Below are 17,278 nucleotides of genomic sequence, written 5' to 3'. Positions count from 1 at the left end.
ATATATATATATATATATATATATATATATATATATATATATATATATATATATATATATATATATATATATATATATATATATATATATATATATATATATATATATATATATATATATATATATATATATATATATATATATATATATATATATATATATATATATATATATATATATATATATATATATATATATATATATATATATATATATATATATATATATTTACTGTTTTTCTATAGAATGTCCATCATTTGTTTTTCATTCTTCTCCATCTCCCATAGTGCTCTGTCATGTCCGTCAGCAGGTTGTTGTTGTTTTTGTAGCACTACCTTGTATGCCACAGATGGTCCATGTTTGAAAGTCTGTTCAGAGGTGAAGAATGTTCAGGTTAGTCTGTTACATCTGGAGTGATTAATTGCTTTTGTGGCAATTAACAGAAGGGGGAAAAATTATCATTTTATTAGATAATTTTGAATAAGATTTGAATGAATTACTTTTGCTTCATACTTTTGTTGGCACTCGTAAGGATTTACAGACATTGACCCCAAAATATATTGTGGCACTTAAAAATGTCATTAAAATATCATAGTGGCTGTTTACTCAGAACTAATTTAAACTTCTTTTAATTCTGTTTTGATGGAATGTTTTCTTGTGCTCTCTTCAAAATAAAGGCCACTTGGTTTGATATTTTGTTATCTAATGGAATAACATTCATGCAATTTTAAAGGAATAGTTCATCCAAAAAATAAAAATACTCTCATTATTTTTTAAACTAATGGCATTCCAAACTCTTTTGACTTTATCTTTTTCTGTTTTTCTGTTTCTGTTGAAAAGGGCATCATTTATTAAATGTTTTTGTGAGAATTGCACTATTAAGAAATGCAGTATTACGAAAACAGTATGTATTCTTAATAATGCAAGACTGTGAGCCAAAAAAAAAAAAAAAAAAAATGCACTTTTTATGTTGCTTTGCCCTGGCCAAAAAAATCATACTCACAACATTTCTGATTCTTGACCACAAAACCAGTCATAAAGGTCAATTTTTTGAAAGCACATCATCTGAAAGCTGAATAAATAACCTTTCCATTGATGTTTGTTTTTTCAGGATCTGAGGGTGCAAAAAAATCTAAATACTGAGAAAATCGCCTTTAAAGTTGTCCAAATGAAGTTCTTAGCAATGCATATTTATGATCAGTTTTGATATATTTATGGTAGGAAATCTTTATGGAACATGATCTTTACTTAATATTCTAATGATTTTTGCCATAAAAGAAAAATCTCATCTTAAGGGCCAAAACTTTTCACAGCTCTGAAACATTCTGAACTCAAAGCATTGAGTGAGTGAATGCCCCCTGCTGGCCCTACTAACACCATTTCCATCAGCACGCAGGGGGTCTCCCTTCCAAGAACAGGCCAGGCCCAAACCTGTTCTGCTTCATTGGATTGCCAGAACTTGGATACTTGGCAGTCTGTGCAATGTTGTATTAGGTTTGAGTCTATTTCAGGTCAAATTATCTCTTTTTTTTCTTATTAATGCCATGTGAATGATAGTTGCAAAGTCGGTTGGTGCAAAAAAATAAAAAATAAATAACATGCACAAACATGTAGGGAGAAAAAAAAACTGGAAATGGCTTCACAGAGAGGACACTCAACTGTAGTCTGTTACACATCTATTAAAATATTAAAATGCCATGTTGTCTGATTCCCAAAAATGTTTCTGAATAATTTGTGAAAGAAGAGGGTTTGTTTTGTTTTTTTGACCTTTTAAGAGCCACTAAATTTAAACTTGGTCAAAACACTTTTCAAAACCTACATAAAGACATTTTCAAATGTGTTTTAAAGGTATAGTTCATGTCAGCTCCTGCGTCAGGAGCACCACACGTTAGGGGTGGGCGATATGACCTAAAATTAATATCACGGTATTTTTCATCTTTTGAAAGGTGACGGTATAATATCACGGTATTACTTTTTTTGGTACATTTTGGGAGGAGTAGCCTGTCCTGTCCCTTTAGTATGTGAATACGAAATTTTCGTCTGAGATCGTGTTTGATTTTCTGCATTTTCGCATCCAAAACAAGCATTTTGATAAGGATGGCGAATATAAGAAAAAAAAGAAAAGAAAAAAAAAACGCATACGAAAATCAGACTCAGTGTACAATGACTTTTAGGTTTGAATGATCACGGGTCGAAAGTAAAGAGAGATGACAAAAATAGACTGGATTTTCTGCAATCTTGTACTCACTGACAAATATCTGTAAAAAGTAAAAGTAAACAGCGCGAGCACTCATTTAAAAGCGATTTCTATACCCTGCATATTGAAAGTGCGAAAATTATATACAATATTAGTTCCCCTCGCGCCCGCTCAATTTGTGATCCGCTGTGTAAATCCTTCGGCCGGCCGCCGGGAAAAGTCCCGGTCGTCCCAATTGCCACTCCGCCCCTGGTACAGACCATTCTTCACGATGTTTCACCAGTCCTTTAATGGCCACTCCCCTTTTACCTACCACCTGCAAAGCTGATACGAATATGTTTTACTTTTTTATTTACAACAAGATATATAGTATAAGGACAGGTATTCAGACCACAACTGAACGTTTGAAGAAAATGTAATGCCTTATTATTTAGAATTACCTATTATTGATGTAAATGCAGCCGTTCGAGGCACATAATTGATTTATTACAGTATTGACGGTATTAGAAAATCAATGTCGTGGCGCAATGTCACACCGGTGCTGACTATGACACCGGTGTACCGCCCACCCCTACCACACGTTTGTGTTGTGGTACTCTCGCGAATGTGCGTCAAAGACCGCCACGGAAGAGAAGAAATTGTTAAATAAAGTTGTTATTTTTGCTTTCTTTGTGCACAGAAAGTATTCTCAAAGCTTCATAACATTCTGGTTGAACCACTGATGTCACATGGACTATTTTAATAATATCCTTACTACCTTTTTGGGCCTTGAATGTGTCAGTTGCATTGCTGTCTATGCAGGGCCAGAAAGCTCTGGGATTTCATCAGAAATATCTTAATTTGTGTTCTGAAGGGTGAGTTAATAATGACAAAATTCTCATTTTTGGGTGAACTATCCCTTTTTTTTACTAACTGTATAGTTAAATTAAATGTTTTATTGAGGGTCCTCACACAAGAATATGACGAATGTCGCAGAATATTTTTGGCAATGTTCCATCTAGTTTGTGTTGATGAAACAATAGCTGTTGCTTGTCCTTGATGTTACAAAAATTGTCATTGTCTGGTTTTCTTTCAAACATGCACAATACTAATGGGCAGAGTGACATTAATTCTAGTTTACGTGTGTCTCACTCTCCGTGTTTCCACCGCAGAGAATAGGAAGCGGGTTGTTTGGCTAGTAATCAGCGTGTGTAGTGCTTCATTGTTGCTTGACGTGCTTTCCGCTCCACACCGAGATGAATGACCTTGTCTCTTTTAATAGAGCCGCATTGAGCGACCGGTGAATCTTTCAAACAAAACCTGCCTCGTGTGGAGGCAGCCTCTCCTTTAATGAGGAGCCATTGCAGGCGTGCGCTTCCTGCCACGTCCAGAGCGAGGCCGCATTTCCCCCTCAGCGATAAACAAACGGACGCTGTGATGTGGGCTCTATGAGAAGGCTGGAGGGAGGCTAATGGAGGGGCTTCACCTCTCCGCTCGCCGCTGCTGTCTAGCCTCACCAACAATAGCCTGGCCAATTACCCACCTGCCCTTTGATTGGACGGCTGTGGCGGTGAGTGCATGGAGAAGGTGCCGGTCATTACAATGGAGAAGTCACACCTCTCTTTGCCTTGACAGTTATTCCTGCTGCTTTTGTCCACAGGCAAACAAAGTTGGCAGATCAATAGGATCCAGGCCTTGTTTTTTTCTTTTGGGCTGTTTGAAACACAAGCTGAATTAATTATCATACACCCTTCGCAGCAAACTTTGTCGGGGGAATATCAATTGCTGTCCTTGCACGTCAGTACGTACCTTGTCTTTAACTGAAATTGCCCACACAATTCCTCCACTTCCGCAGAGAATCGATGCTCAGTTCACTTCATCATTTTAGTCTGCTGACCTTTGAATGGTCTAATACATCTCAGAGTAAAGTTTGAGAAGTCTTTGACTTTGAAATTCATTGAAAATGATAGAAGAAGAAAACAGCCTATTCTAAAACAGTAGACATGTACCTAAACAGAATATGCCGCCTACTCAACCCAGAGTCCTGTAATCTTGTGTTGAATCCTCTAGACAGCAGGCTGTTGTGAATGTCTCTCTTTAACCTTAAAACCCAACATAAGCTTTTCACCTTTGAGGTCTTCTGTTTCCCGGAATCTCTGACTTGTGTTCAGCAGGCAGAGAAATACAGAAAAATAATAAAACTTCTTTTTATTTCCCTCCTCCTCCATATGAGATGTTTAATGTTGCATGAAAAACCTTTCCTTTAGCGACAGATAATATTCATGCTACTGAGTAGAGGTTTGCTTGTAAATATACCCTCAAAGACCTCCTCCTTTCATGCTCTAGATTTGATTGCGTTAAAAGTTCAATAGAAAATTGAAAATGTGTGTTTATTGCAAATGTGTACTGTAGTATTTTGCCTTTTATTTGGTAATCTGTTACCGACCTTAAACAGATACAGTGGAGATGTATAAATACTTATTTTTCTGAAATATTGTTGATCTTCATTACTCAAAATTTGAAGGAATTTTATCTGTAGGCATACCACTGTTCCACTAACTTGTTTGACAAAATATCCAAGGCATTTCAACAAAAACCTTTATTTTGTGGAAAATACAGTGATCAAAATTATAGAACAGTAACCACTGTAGCACGAAAGAACATTACAACTACAATTTTGGAGGGTTACAGCTGTCAGAAATCAGTAGGACGTGTAGAGGCCTTACTTTGAATGACTTCAGCACATCTGCAGCCGCAGGACATCACTATTTCTCAGACTGCGCTGGTGTGATCTTGGTCCACTCTTCTTCCATAGTTTAGTAACTGTAGTGGGTGTCTTAGCCAGAACTTTGTTACCAAGGATTTTCCAGAGATTTTCAATTGGGTTTATATCAGGACTTTGGCCCGGCCATTTCATTAGAAACTACTTTACCTGTTTTGCAGTGTAACGGGGCATTGTCTTGGCTGATTGGGAGTTTTGCAGGGAAGGAACTGCAATGTGCTGAAGGAGGTTTTAATAAATATTTGCACCCTGCCATAGCTGTATAAGAGGCCCAACTCCTGCTGCAGAAAACATCCTCCTTCGCCTTTCATTGGCTTCTTTACGCATTTGGGTTTCAGTCTTTCCTTAATTTGATGCCGAACAAAATGTTTCCCATCAGACCCAAATATATTATACTTGACTTCTTCACTAAAGTGAACTTTGGATCAGTTCTTCTCTCCACACAACATGCTTTGATTCTTTCTGCTGATGAGAGGCTTGGTCACAACATACCAAGGCAGATCCTTACTTTGTTTAGCACTGAACTGGCAAGCAATTCCAGCTGCAGTGTTGAACTGATTCCCCATTGAGAGTCTTTTCATTATGCTTTTGCCTTATGTGGGCAAGCCTTTTTGGGAAACATGAATTAATTAATGTCATTCTAAACCTGCAATATTGGAGAAATCACAGATTTGGAAAGACCAGGGGCCTCATTTATAAAACTTTCTTACGCACTGATTTGATCTTAGAGTGTTCGTACGATCAAATCCACGTCAAAGTACAGATTTATAAAAACCGTCTTTGACGTGGAAAAGTACTTATCTCCACGTCAGATTCCAGCTTGGCGTACGACCGTTTCCTTGTGGTAATGCCTGGTATTGCAGATAGTTCAGCCTCACTATAATTTGATTTCTTGCGCTTCTTTTTACTTGCCATTGTCACAGAGTTTTTGCTTTAGGAATGAGCTCATTTTATATGTTAATTAATTAAGCAGGGGCGTTTCGACGGCGGAACATTCAGCTGCACACAATTCCACGATCATTTGTGATTTATAACCGAATGACTGGCGTATGCATGGATTTCGTGGTACGTTCGTTTTCTCTGAATCGCTCTTACGATCAAATCAGAAAAGTTCTTAGATAAAATCAAGGATGGTTTCTACGCAAGTCTTTATAAATGAGGCCCCAGCTTCTCTTGCTATGGCTGAAAGGGTCACCTCTTTGGCCTTGATCTGAACAATCTCCAGTCCCAGGGTTTCAGCCACCTTAGAGCAGTCCCCCATCTTGCAATCTCAGTGAAAATAGGAGTAATGCTGCCTGTTAAATAGGATTTGACATATAATTAAGGAAGTTAACACCAGGGGCCTCATTTATAAAACTTTCTTACGCACTGATTTGATCTTAGAGTGTTCGTACGATCAAATCCACGTCAAAGTACAGATTTATAAAAACCGTCTTTGACGTGGAAAAGTACTTATCTCCACGTCAGATTCCAGCTTGGCGTACGACCGTTTCCTTGTGGTAATGCCTGGTATTGCAGATAGTTCAGCCTCACTATAATTTGATTTCTTGCGCTCCTTTTTACTTGCCATTGTCCCAGAGTTTTTTCTTTAGGAATGAGCTCATTTTATATGTTAATTAATTAAGCAGGGGCGTTTCGACGGCGGAACATTCAGCTGCACACAATTCCACGATCATTTGTGATTTATAACCGAATGACTGGCGTATGCATGGATTTCGTGGTACGTTCGTTTTCTCTGAATCGCTCTTACGTTCAAATCAGAAAAGTTCATAGATAAAATCAAGGATGGTTTCTACGCAAGTCTTTATAAATGAGGCCCCTGGTGCCAGATTAACACCAATAACTTGGAGGTATCTGTGAGTGTTCTCTAATTTAAATAAGTTCTTTTTCAAAAATCTCATTTAAGTTTTTCATACTGTGCTTCAGAACATAATTTATTTATGAAATATGATTAAAAAACAGCCCTTCTACTCCTGTTAAGATAACTTCAAATAGGACTAAGCACTAACCTTAGGAAATTATAGGTTGTTCTCTAATTTTGATCTCCACTGTAGTTCATCCCCACAAAAATAAAATTCCTCGTCATTCAAAACATCTCCTGTTGTGTTCCACTAAAGAAAGAAAGTAATTCAGGATTGGTTTTTCAGGATTGTGATTTTTCATTTGTGGGTGAACTATCCCTTTGATCTTGTCAATGAAATTACTGACAAAAACCCTTGTTAATGAAGTCTTCAGATTGTTTTAGTGATAATAAAGATGAGACAAAAATGCACATCATTGTTGTAATTAAACAGTTCTATTAAAATGTACTGTTGATGAAACAATGACAAGAAAACGTAGACTAAAATACATTAATAATGCTCTAACAATGTTATTTAAAGGTTGTATCAGCGATTTCTAGCCTAAAACATAAAGTGTCAATTTCAGCTGACCTTTCTTCACGATCCGCTCGCTGCTTGCCCCATAAATTGTCTGTGAAAAAACCGCGTCTCTCTGGTCAGCCTAGGGTCCGAGATATGAAAAAAAAACAATCGGCACTACCAACCTTTCCACAGATAAACAAACAGTGTTCCAACCAATCAGCGTCAGGGGTTTGGTGTTTTGGACTTTCCTACTGGTGCAGGGATGTGAGGGAGGCGGAGCGAAAGTCCACAACACCAAACCTCTGACGCTGATTGGTTGGAACACTGTTTGTTTATCTGTGGAAAGGTTGGTACTGCCGATTGTTTTTTTGGCATATCTCGGACCCTAGGCTGACCAGAGAGACGCGTTTTTTTCACAGACAATTTATGGGGCAGGCAGCGAGCGGATCGTGAAGAAAGGTCAGCTGAATTTGACACTTTATGTTTCAGGCTAGAAATCGCTGATACAACCTTTAAAGAAGTGAAATCTAGAATGAGTATGATTGTTTCAGATAATCCAGTCATGGCCAATAATGTCAGTAATTGCTCTGCCTGAGCTCCATGAAATGAAACTGAATGAACACAGTAGCTCAGATCCCACAAGGAGATTTTCACACGTTTTTGTTTAATGTTATGTTTAATATATCAAATGTATGTTTGGTTTAATTTTGCACTCGTCAATCTACAATGTTGTTCTCATCGCCTGAAATTTAAGACATTTTACTAAAATTGACAAATTATTTGATCAAACATGATAAAATATTAATTGGACTAAACCGTATCAAAATAACACTGTCTGGTACTAAAGTTTTCTAAAAAAGTTTTTCTAAGGGGTTTTAAGTAAAACTAAAAAACATTTTGATGGTCATCAAGTAGTTGCAATACAATCCTGGAACAAATGATGTTGTGAATTCATCTTATTCACTTTGTGTTCAATACCAATTTAGATTTTAATAGAGCTTAGACTCACATTTTAATTAGCTAACAGCATCTTGAAGCCAATCTAAAGAGGTTTATGCCAAGTGTTGCAGAGAAGAAGAACATCTAAAAGTTCTTGAAGCTGTTTTATTTTTGTTGTTGTTTGTCTATTGAATTATGAAAGGTTCAGAGTCTTTCTTAGTGCTTTGATGACCACACTCTGAACGAACCATGCGTCTCTTGACATTTGAGACAGGCTTATTGCTACAACAAAATCATTTGCCACATTGTCAAACATTGTTAGACATTTCCCTTGTTCTGCGTACAGGATCCCTTTGGGTTTCCTGTGCATGCTTCATTTTCTGCTCCTCTTTACAGCGCCAATGTAATAAATTGGGATTGAGTCTGAACATTGATCTTGCTGCAGAGACGGATTTATGAACGGTTCAAGGGAGTGCATATCTCCCCCCTGAGGAAAACGCCGGTTGAGTAAATTGGAGCCAACAAGCAGGGCAATAAGGAGGGCCGGTGCCTTTCTTTTATTCACATACTGGCCAACGGCAGGCTTCAGAAACACACAGTATATTATAAATAAAGGCAGTAGCAACGAAGCGCTCAAGGTGCCTGTGCTTAGCGGATGTTTTATTCTCTGCGCCTGTTCTCTGGGGGCCACAGACGAATCCTGACTAGAACGTCAGCAGCATTATTGGAGCCCAACAACACGTGTGCCGAGACAAAGCAGCTAATTCATTCACTGTAACGAGTCCATTACGGCAAGCCTGCACTAGCTAAATCACAGCTAGCGAGGAAGAAATACTTGGTGAGTAATGCAACATGCCAAGATAGATAATCCAGTGATGTATCATGTCGGAAACAGGGCTCTTGTTTTTCTTACAGCAACTTGTTACATGCCTTTATTGATTTACAGGGTTTTACAGGCCTTGGATAAGTAATGTAAATTAATTAAATCTTAAGTCAAAGAAATTGCATACAGTGCCTTGCGAAAGTATTCATACCCCCTTTTTTGTTGATGCCTTTAAATTACTTTTTCCAGCATCAATCCACACTCCATGATGGCAAAGCAAAAACAGAACTGTCACAACTTTAAAAATGTATTAAAAATAAAATAAAAAACTGAAATAAGAACATTATGCATTCATAGTCTTAACACAATTTTTAGCTGAAGCACCTTTACAGCCTCAAGTCTTTTTGTGAGGTCTTTTAAATCTAACTAATACTATTTCAAAGAACTACACTTTTGTACTGTCAAACCTAAATTTATTCAGACACCTTCAACATTTCTCACATTATCACAGTTTATTTGCTATAATTTAGGAAATGGTAATAAAATGTGACAGTTTAATGTGAGTTAAACTGTGTCAGAATAAATTCATCTTGATAATGTTAGATAACTTCGATAGAAAGGTATGTAACTAAACATGGTTAGGTCAAAGTGTTAAATCAATTTTTTTTATATATATAAATTTTACTGGTAGTCCACTGTATGAAGAATTTTACTTTATTTGCTCATTTTACTTTATTTTGCCATCCTTACTTACATAAACTGTAGTGTTCTGCACCCACTGGTAAAATAAATATAAAAAATATATCTGGTGTCTGAATATTTTTTGGTTTGACTGTCATTGCTATTTGCACTGTTTAAATAGCATCTATCGCTATTTGCACTTAGTCCAAATCTAATCTGCTTCAGTCTAGTATGTATATGTGGTTAATTCCAATAAATTTTATATTAGCTTCTCAGCAGCATTTATACAGTGTCTGTAATTGCACATAACACACAAACATCCTCAGACACACAAAATGTTTTTGTTTTGTTTTTTTGCATCCAGCTGTTTTCATTGTACAGGCTTGCATGTTTATGTTCCTAATTAACTTTGGAACTCTTGTGAGGTCTTTGAAAAGCAACATTTTCACATTATTCTTTGTTATTGTGTATGTGTGGCTCAACTGTGTGCCCTGACCCTATTAGATATTCTCTCTGTATACAGCTTTTTTTTATTATTCTTTTATTATGCGCCCTCTCCCCACAAATAAATTTAGAAACTCACTTTAAAGATCAGTGTCCTTTGATAGTTTGCAAAAAAAGGATACCAAAGGGCACCATTTGGTCAGAACTGCAATTATTATCTTTTATGCCTCTCAGCTAATAATAGGGCATATTCTTTTTTCTGCCAATTCGCTCCAGTAAAACAATATGGTTCTAAGTGAGTTCATCTAATAATGCAGCAACAATTAAAGCAAGTGACTCATTGGTGTGAATCTCTCGCTTGTTAAGTTCGAATAGCAGAGACAATGGTAATTTTTAGCCCCTCTGTAGCTTTCGTATCAAAGAAACAAGCTCTAATGAAGCACTGTTCAGAGAGTCTCACATCTCACCAGTGTTGATTTGAATGTGATTTGAAGGGTACAGTGCGGGAAGACGTGCGTCTGACTCAAAAACTATCAGAACCTTGAACGGGGCAAGTGCTTCTCGACCATCTGTCTTAATGACAGACCACCAGGGAAAGAGAAAAATGAAATTTTCCACCCAGGTTGGGAAGGTAGTGGCCCAGAGAGGTCTGTCTGCAAACCATCAAAGCAGAGAATGCGCCTGCCCTTCATCATGGCTTGTCAGCCATATGCCAGCGGGATACGAAACTTTGCCTTTTCCTCATAACTGTTTATTTGTCACTTCCTTCCCTGCCGCTCGGCCTGCCACGCATCAGCACCAATGATTTATGACCTCGTTTAATCAAGCGCTCGTAGGACATGGAAAAAGAGAGAGAGAAAACCCACTCGACACTTTCGCTTCTGTGAGCCACTTACACTAACAACAGCCTGGAAAAGTTTTGCCAGTCTCCTCCCCACCTCAGCTCAGTGGGATCAGAGTGCAGTGGCAACTCATATTGAGGCTGTCACTTTTATTGGGGCCATTTGTTTGAAGGCCAGACACCCTGGGAGTTGAGAAGAACAGAGAGAGCGAGAGCGAGAGCGAGAGCAACAAAAAGAAAGGGTTGAATGCAACTTTTGCGCTGGCAGGTGACTTTGTCGGAGTTTAGTAGACAGTGAGGATGCAGCTGGAGGTTCCCTGAAGTGAGTTTGGCCTCTGGCCTGAAAGAACTGAACAAGAGAAACAAGCACGCACACACATTCCTTGCTGTTAGACGTCCACCAGATGAACGCCCCACATACTGTCTCCCCATCGGCTAATATACTCTTTTATTTTTCATCACAGATGTCCTGCTCTGTTTGGGTTGTTTATAATTGCATCGGGGGCCTGCAGTGAGCTCTCTGTACACAAACCAGAAACTCTCTGAGGGTCTGAAGTGCTTCTATCATTAAGTTGCCAATCTTTTCACTGCCGTATTAAAAATAAATATGTCAGTGCTGCATTTCTGACACAATGGGTCTTCCCTGGAGGTGTGCAGACATCACTGTGAAAATATCGTGTCACACTGGGTTTATTATTAAATAAATGTTCCCTTAAAAACAAAAGGAAAAAGCAACATATTACTGTGATACTTCTTTTCCAAATTAAATGATTGTTTTCACACAGGTTTCCTTAACACTCCCCCATTTGTCTTGCCACTGGTTAAGATAAACAGCCCTGCCCTAAACTCACGCAATTGATCAAACTTGTTACAATATTTTCAAAGCACTGTAGAGTTAGGGTGTGCACACCAAAAACAAATGTAATAATATTTGTGTGTAGATTACCTACAAAGTTAATGCTAAGACATGAATAGACGCAAATTCGCGCCGGGCGATTCGAATGATTGTCATCGAATGATGACAAATTGGGTGACATTTGCCTCAATCCCGTCTTCCGCGCAAGTTTAAAATTTTTAACTTGAGCAGGAAATTTGCATGACATGTTGTCACACAAGCCAATCAGCAAAGAGCTTATTGACACATCCGGTTTTACATGTCTGGTTGTATAAAAAAATGGAGGAGAGCATTATTATGCTTTTGTTTGTGCTAGTGACGTAATCTAGAGCGAGTACCGCGCAAGGCCTTGTCCACACTAATACATGTTAGTTTGAAAACCATCTGTTTCTCTCAGTTTTGGCTTTCTGTCCACACTGAGACGCCGTTTTGTCAAGAAAACTGAACTTTTTGAAATCGCTCTCCAAAGTGGATAAATTTGAAAACAGAGGCTTTCGAAAGCGATGACGCATGTTTAGTCATGTGACACACATTATACCAATAGATATCTATGTTTTTGGGGGCCCAAGCACTAATGGTGTGAGGACCCTATCGGATTTTTTCTGTTTATTATTATTTTTCAGATTCTTCTCCAAACTGAATCGCATTTTTTAGGCCATAAACAGGCTCGAAAACTCATGAAACTTTGCACACACCCCAGAAGTAGCCAAAATTTACATTTGATATGGGTTACAGAAGTGGGTTTGGCAAAATGGCTCAATAGCGCCACCTATGAAATTTCAACAATGTGCCTCTCAAGCTGGATTCGGAAGTGACATGTTTTACGCTGTAACGAACTCCTCCTAGAATCTTTAATGTTGATGTCTTTAATGATATCAACATTATATTCGGTCAGTCTAATCTAAAGGCCTTAGCGAAGATAAATTGTGAAGATAAATTGCGAACATCTTGAGTTTTTATTACAGGGCGTGTCTGTGCAGGCCTGAGTTCATGGAAAAAGAAGTTGTAGTATCTCAGCCATACAATGTGCGATCTGCCCCAAACATGGTTTATAGTCATAGCACCACCTGCTGGCAACAGGAAATTACTTTAGTTTTATACTAACTGAAACATGCAACGTCCAATCTGCCCCAAACTTCATATGTTTGGTAAGAGTCCTGGCCTGAAGACATCTAAGTTCTAGTTGTCACTTAAATCAACATTAAGTAACTTAAAATTTCAAGTTGATTAAACTAAAAAATTTAGGTCAGCAGGGTAACAAATTATTGTAAGTTGAAACAACTTTTTGATTTTTTTAAAGTATTGCTACAGCTTACTGTTACTGTGTACACTCTTAATAAAAATGAAAGAAAGAAAGAAAGAAAGAAAGAAAGAAAGAAAGAAAGAAAGAAAGAAAGAAAGAAAGAAAGAAAGAAAGAAAGAAAGAAAGAAAGAAAGAAAAAGAGAGATTTCACTCAAACTGAGCAGTCCAAAATTATAAAATGCTCATGGGGGGAAGGATGCAACACTATAGAAATTTTAAAATTAAGGCATGACCATGACAGTTGGTTAAGAAATTATGCATGCATTGTAATTGAAACTATTAAATAGAAAATTATTTTTGACATGTTTGTATATAATTGGATGGGGGAAAGTAATTACTGATCATTACTGTCATTTCTGAGTACTCTAGTTCTCAAGTGCTCTTGCTCATCCCTATTAGAAACACCACAGCTGTTGTGGATGTATTGTAAATCAGATGTTTATAGATGCATTTTGTCAAACATTGTTTGTGTGCTTTGAAAAAAATGTAGTTTTGATTTGAAGACATCAGAATTCACGAAGCAGGAGGAACCATAATAGCATCTCTAAAGGGAAAACTTTAGAGGTTTTTAAATGTAAGAACGATTCCTTCTTGAAGTCAAACATAGCGCACAGACCTTATAGTCAAAGCCTGACTCTTTTCATGTGCATAACTTTAATGATGCCTGCTTCGCAGCATTCAAATGTAATGAAGAAATTCACTGGCCCTTCCTTTTCAAACCTTTCATCAACACATGGCTGCTGCACCTAATGGATTTATGTTATTGCTGGTAATCCGAAGCCCATGTATTTGGTACCTCCAAAGCATCTAATCACACAAAGTCACATGGACACACAAACACACACACACACACACACACACACACTGATTCACAGACACAGCAGCTGGGAAGCGGTGATTGAGTTTGTGTAGGTATTAATGCTTTGTATTTGAATAATGTGCAAACGGTCGACAAGCTGCAGCAAACTCCTGCTGCTTCTGAAAATGAACAAACAGTAATGTGTGGAAAGATAAGACTTCACTGCTTTTTTTTTTTTCTTTTGAAATGACTGGCTTTGCTGTTTCTTTGTGCTGTCACTGAAAGGGGTCAAAAGCATTACCCGCTACCCGACTAACACTGGGAAAATCTACTTTTTCCATCTGTTTTGCTTTTCATTTGGGTATAACTCACGTTGGCGTAATTAAAGACATTTGTACACTTGTATTGGCTGAAAAACATTGCGTTGAAAGAAGAATTCCAAGAGTAGCAATATTGGATGTAAAACATATATGAATTTAATAAGCTAATGCAACAATTCTTGAGCATTTCGTCTTAATTTCACTGTTCATTTCACTTAAAATTGTACAATGGAAATTTACTTAAAGAATACATTTACTTCCAGAATAAAAAATACTGATAATTTACTCACCCCCATATCATCCAAGATGTTCATGTCTTTCTTTCTTCAGTCAAAAAGATATTAAGACATTCCAGGATGTTTTTCCATATAGTGAACTTTATTGGAGATTAATGGGTTGAAGATCAAAATTGCTGTTTCAGTGCAGCTTCAAAGGGCTCTACACAATCCCAGCCAAGGAATAAGGGTCTTATCTAGTGAAACAATCAGTCATTTTCTTAAAAAAATAAAAATGTATATATTTTTTAACCACAAATGGGTCTGCAATGTGCATCCGTGTCTTCACACTTTGCATAATCACATTGAAAAGGTTGCATGACATGTTAATTTCTTCATCTGTGTACTTTGGTTCAAAAAGGTAGGGCGAAAAACTCTCATTTTCTCTTCCAACTTCAAAATTGTCCAACATAATTTTATCTTTTTGATGCTCTTTGCACGTTCGCTTGGTAAACACTGGATTGGTATTTCCACCGTCCCGTGTGACCTTTCCAATGTGATTATGTAATGCTTTTAAAAGAAAATGACAGATCGTTTCGCTAGATACAACACTTACACCTTAGCTGGGATTGGGTAGAGCCCTTTGAAGCTGCATTGAAACTGCAATTTGAACCTTCAATCTGTTTGCCACCATTGAATCCACTATATGGAGAAAAATCCTGGAATGTTTTCCTCAAAAACCTTAATTTCTTTTTGACTGAAGAAAGAAAGACCTGAACATCTTGGATGACACAGGGGTGAGTAAATGATCAGGAAATTGTTATTCTGGAAGTGAACTAACCCTTTAAGAAAAGTGAATTCCAACATGTAGAACCACTGCAGTTAAGCCAAGGAATTAACACTGTGTCTGTTTATCCTGATTAATATTCTAGAAACGAAGACATTCAACAATTCATTTAAGTGTTAACAACAATGGAATCTTATGGGGTGTTAAACATTAATGCCCTTGAATGGGACCACGAGAATGGAGAAACAATTCTGTGATTAAATTACCGCACCACTGCACTGCATCACACAATCAATCTCCTTCCTTTTTCCTTTAACAGAATACAAACCTAGACTCATTTCTGTCTTTTTTCTGTCTGCTATTTTTTTAGAGCACCTGAAGGCACATCTGGAGGAGTACATGTCCAGATTTCCTAAGGTCCGTATCGTGCGCACCAAGAAGCGAGAGGGTCTGATCCGCACACGGCTGCTGGGAGCATCGGTGGCTAGAGGAGAAGTCCTTACTTTCCTGGATTCTCATTGCGAAGCCAACATCAACTGGCTGCCGCCCCTGCTCGGTGAGTCCAGATAAAAAACTGCCTACCCTGGCGTCAGCACGTACCCACAGATCTCTCTGTTTTTTATGCCTATCACTGTGAGAAAACACAAGCCACTGAAAATCCCACAGAGTGTTCTTTGTGCTTATCTTTCTCTTTTGAATCTAGCAATTTCAAAATTCAATTGCTTTTTCCCATCTTAAGTCTTTCCCCCTGCAGTCGGTTGATTAAAAAAAAAATCCTCCATCTCCTTGTTTCTTGTCCATAGCTTGTTCCTTTTATCACAGAAAAACCTTTCTTGTTTTCAGACTCATTGAGGATAGAATCTATAGTGTATCCCGCTGCGCCACATAAGCATTGCAAATCCAGAGGGCTTTTGATGCACATGACCCTGTTACAAGATGTTTTAAAATGCCTACTTCAACAAATGTTTTGCACATATCGATGCTTATTGATCTGATACAAGCTTGTTTTTTAGTTAGTAGGCTTGATCTGTCAACATTTTTTTTTTCCTGGGCTGAACATCAGGCAGTCGTCCCAGGCATGTGGGCACAGCACGGCGAGTTCTAATTGGTTATAGTGAGCTGTGTATGGCCTTTGAGAGGCATGCTGGGATGCGGACTGGCATGTATGATTAGAGTGGAGCTGATGCACAAGCGCGCGGCAGGTACTGTGTCACAGGCTGTTTGAAACAGAGCTCTGATCTGTAATGTGAAGGACTGGGCTCCAGTCAACTCATCAGACTATTGCTCGTTAGAAAAGATGCAACCAGACTATTTATAAATGATGTTTGGCCAGATACAAGGTTTAGTGCCTTTCAAATGGCCAGAAGGAAAAAAAAATTTAAACAAACAAAAATAGTGCTTTATGTTTAATCAAGAACTCTCCAGCCATTATGGAGTGTAGTTGGTGGGTTCTAGAAGTAAACATCTCATTAATGGCCTCCTATAGAGAACATTACACTAAAATATAGATCTGGGGCTGTTACAGAAAGATATGTGTCTCTGTAGAAGCCACAAGGTTGAGTTTAGTGTCATTTAATATAATTATGTTTATATACAGTATCTTGCAAAAGTATTCATACCCCTTCATTTCTTTGAAGTCAGCTCTAGGAAGAGTCCTGGTTGTTTCAAACTTCTTCCATTAAGGGTAATGGAGACTACATGCTTCTGTGAACTGTAAATGCAGCAGATTTTTTTCTGAACTCTTCCCCAGATGTGAGGCTTGATGAAATCTCATTTCTGAGCTCTATAGGCCTTTTTTTTTTTTTTTTTACCTCAGACCTTTTATTAAGACATGTGTCCCTTTCCAAATCATGTACATTTAATTGAATTTGCCACAGTTTTACTTAACTCAAAGTGTAACATATACAAGC

At 37.7% G+C, this 17,278-nt stretch overlaps 1 protein-coding gene across 1 annotated transcript in view; it reads left to right on the top strand.

The window, feature by feature from the left end:
- The window catches only part of galntl6 (polypeptide N-acetylgalactosaminyltransferase like 6), a 270,730-nt gene that overhangs the window by 199,279 nt on the left and 54,173 nt on the right, over positions 1 to 17,278 (top strand). The window contains exon 6 of the mRNA XM_073842600.1: positions 15,739 to 15,924. Coding sequence (XP_073698701.1) covers positions 15,739 to 15,924 — 186 coding nt within the window. The remainder of the gene's footprint in view (positions 1 to 15,738; positions 15,925 to 17,278) is intronic.

The sequence above is a fragment of the Garra rufa genome, chromosome 6 (genome assembly GCF_049309525.1).
Source record: "Garra rufa chromosome 6, GarRuf1.0, whole genome shotgun sequence".
In the NCBI taxonomy this organism is placed as follows: Eukaryota; Metazoa; Chordata; class Actinopteri; order Cypriniformes; family Cyprinidae; genus Garra; species Garra rufa.
The sequence above is the reverse complement of the archived record's forward strand: the minus strand, read 5'-3'. Positions and strand labels throughout refer to the sequence as shown.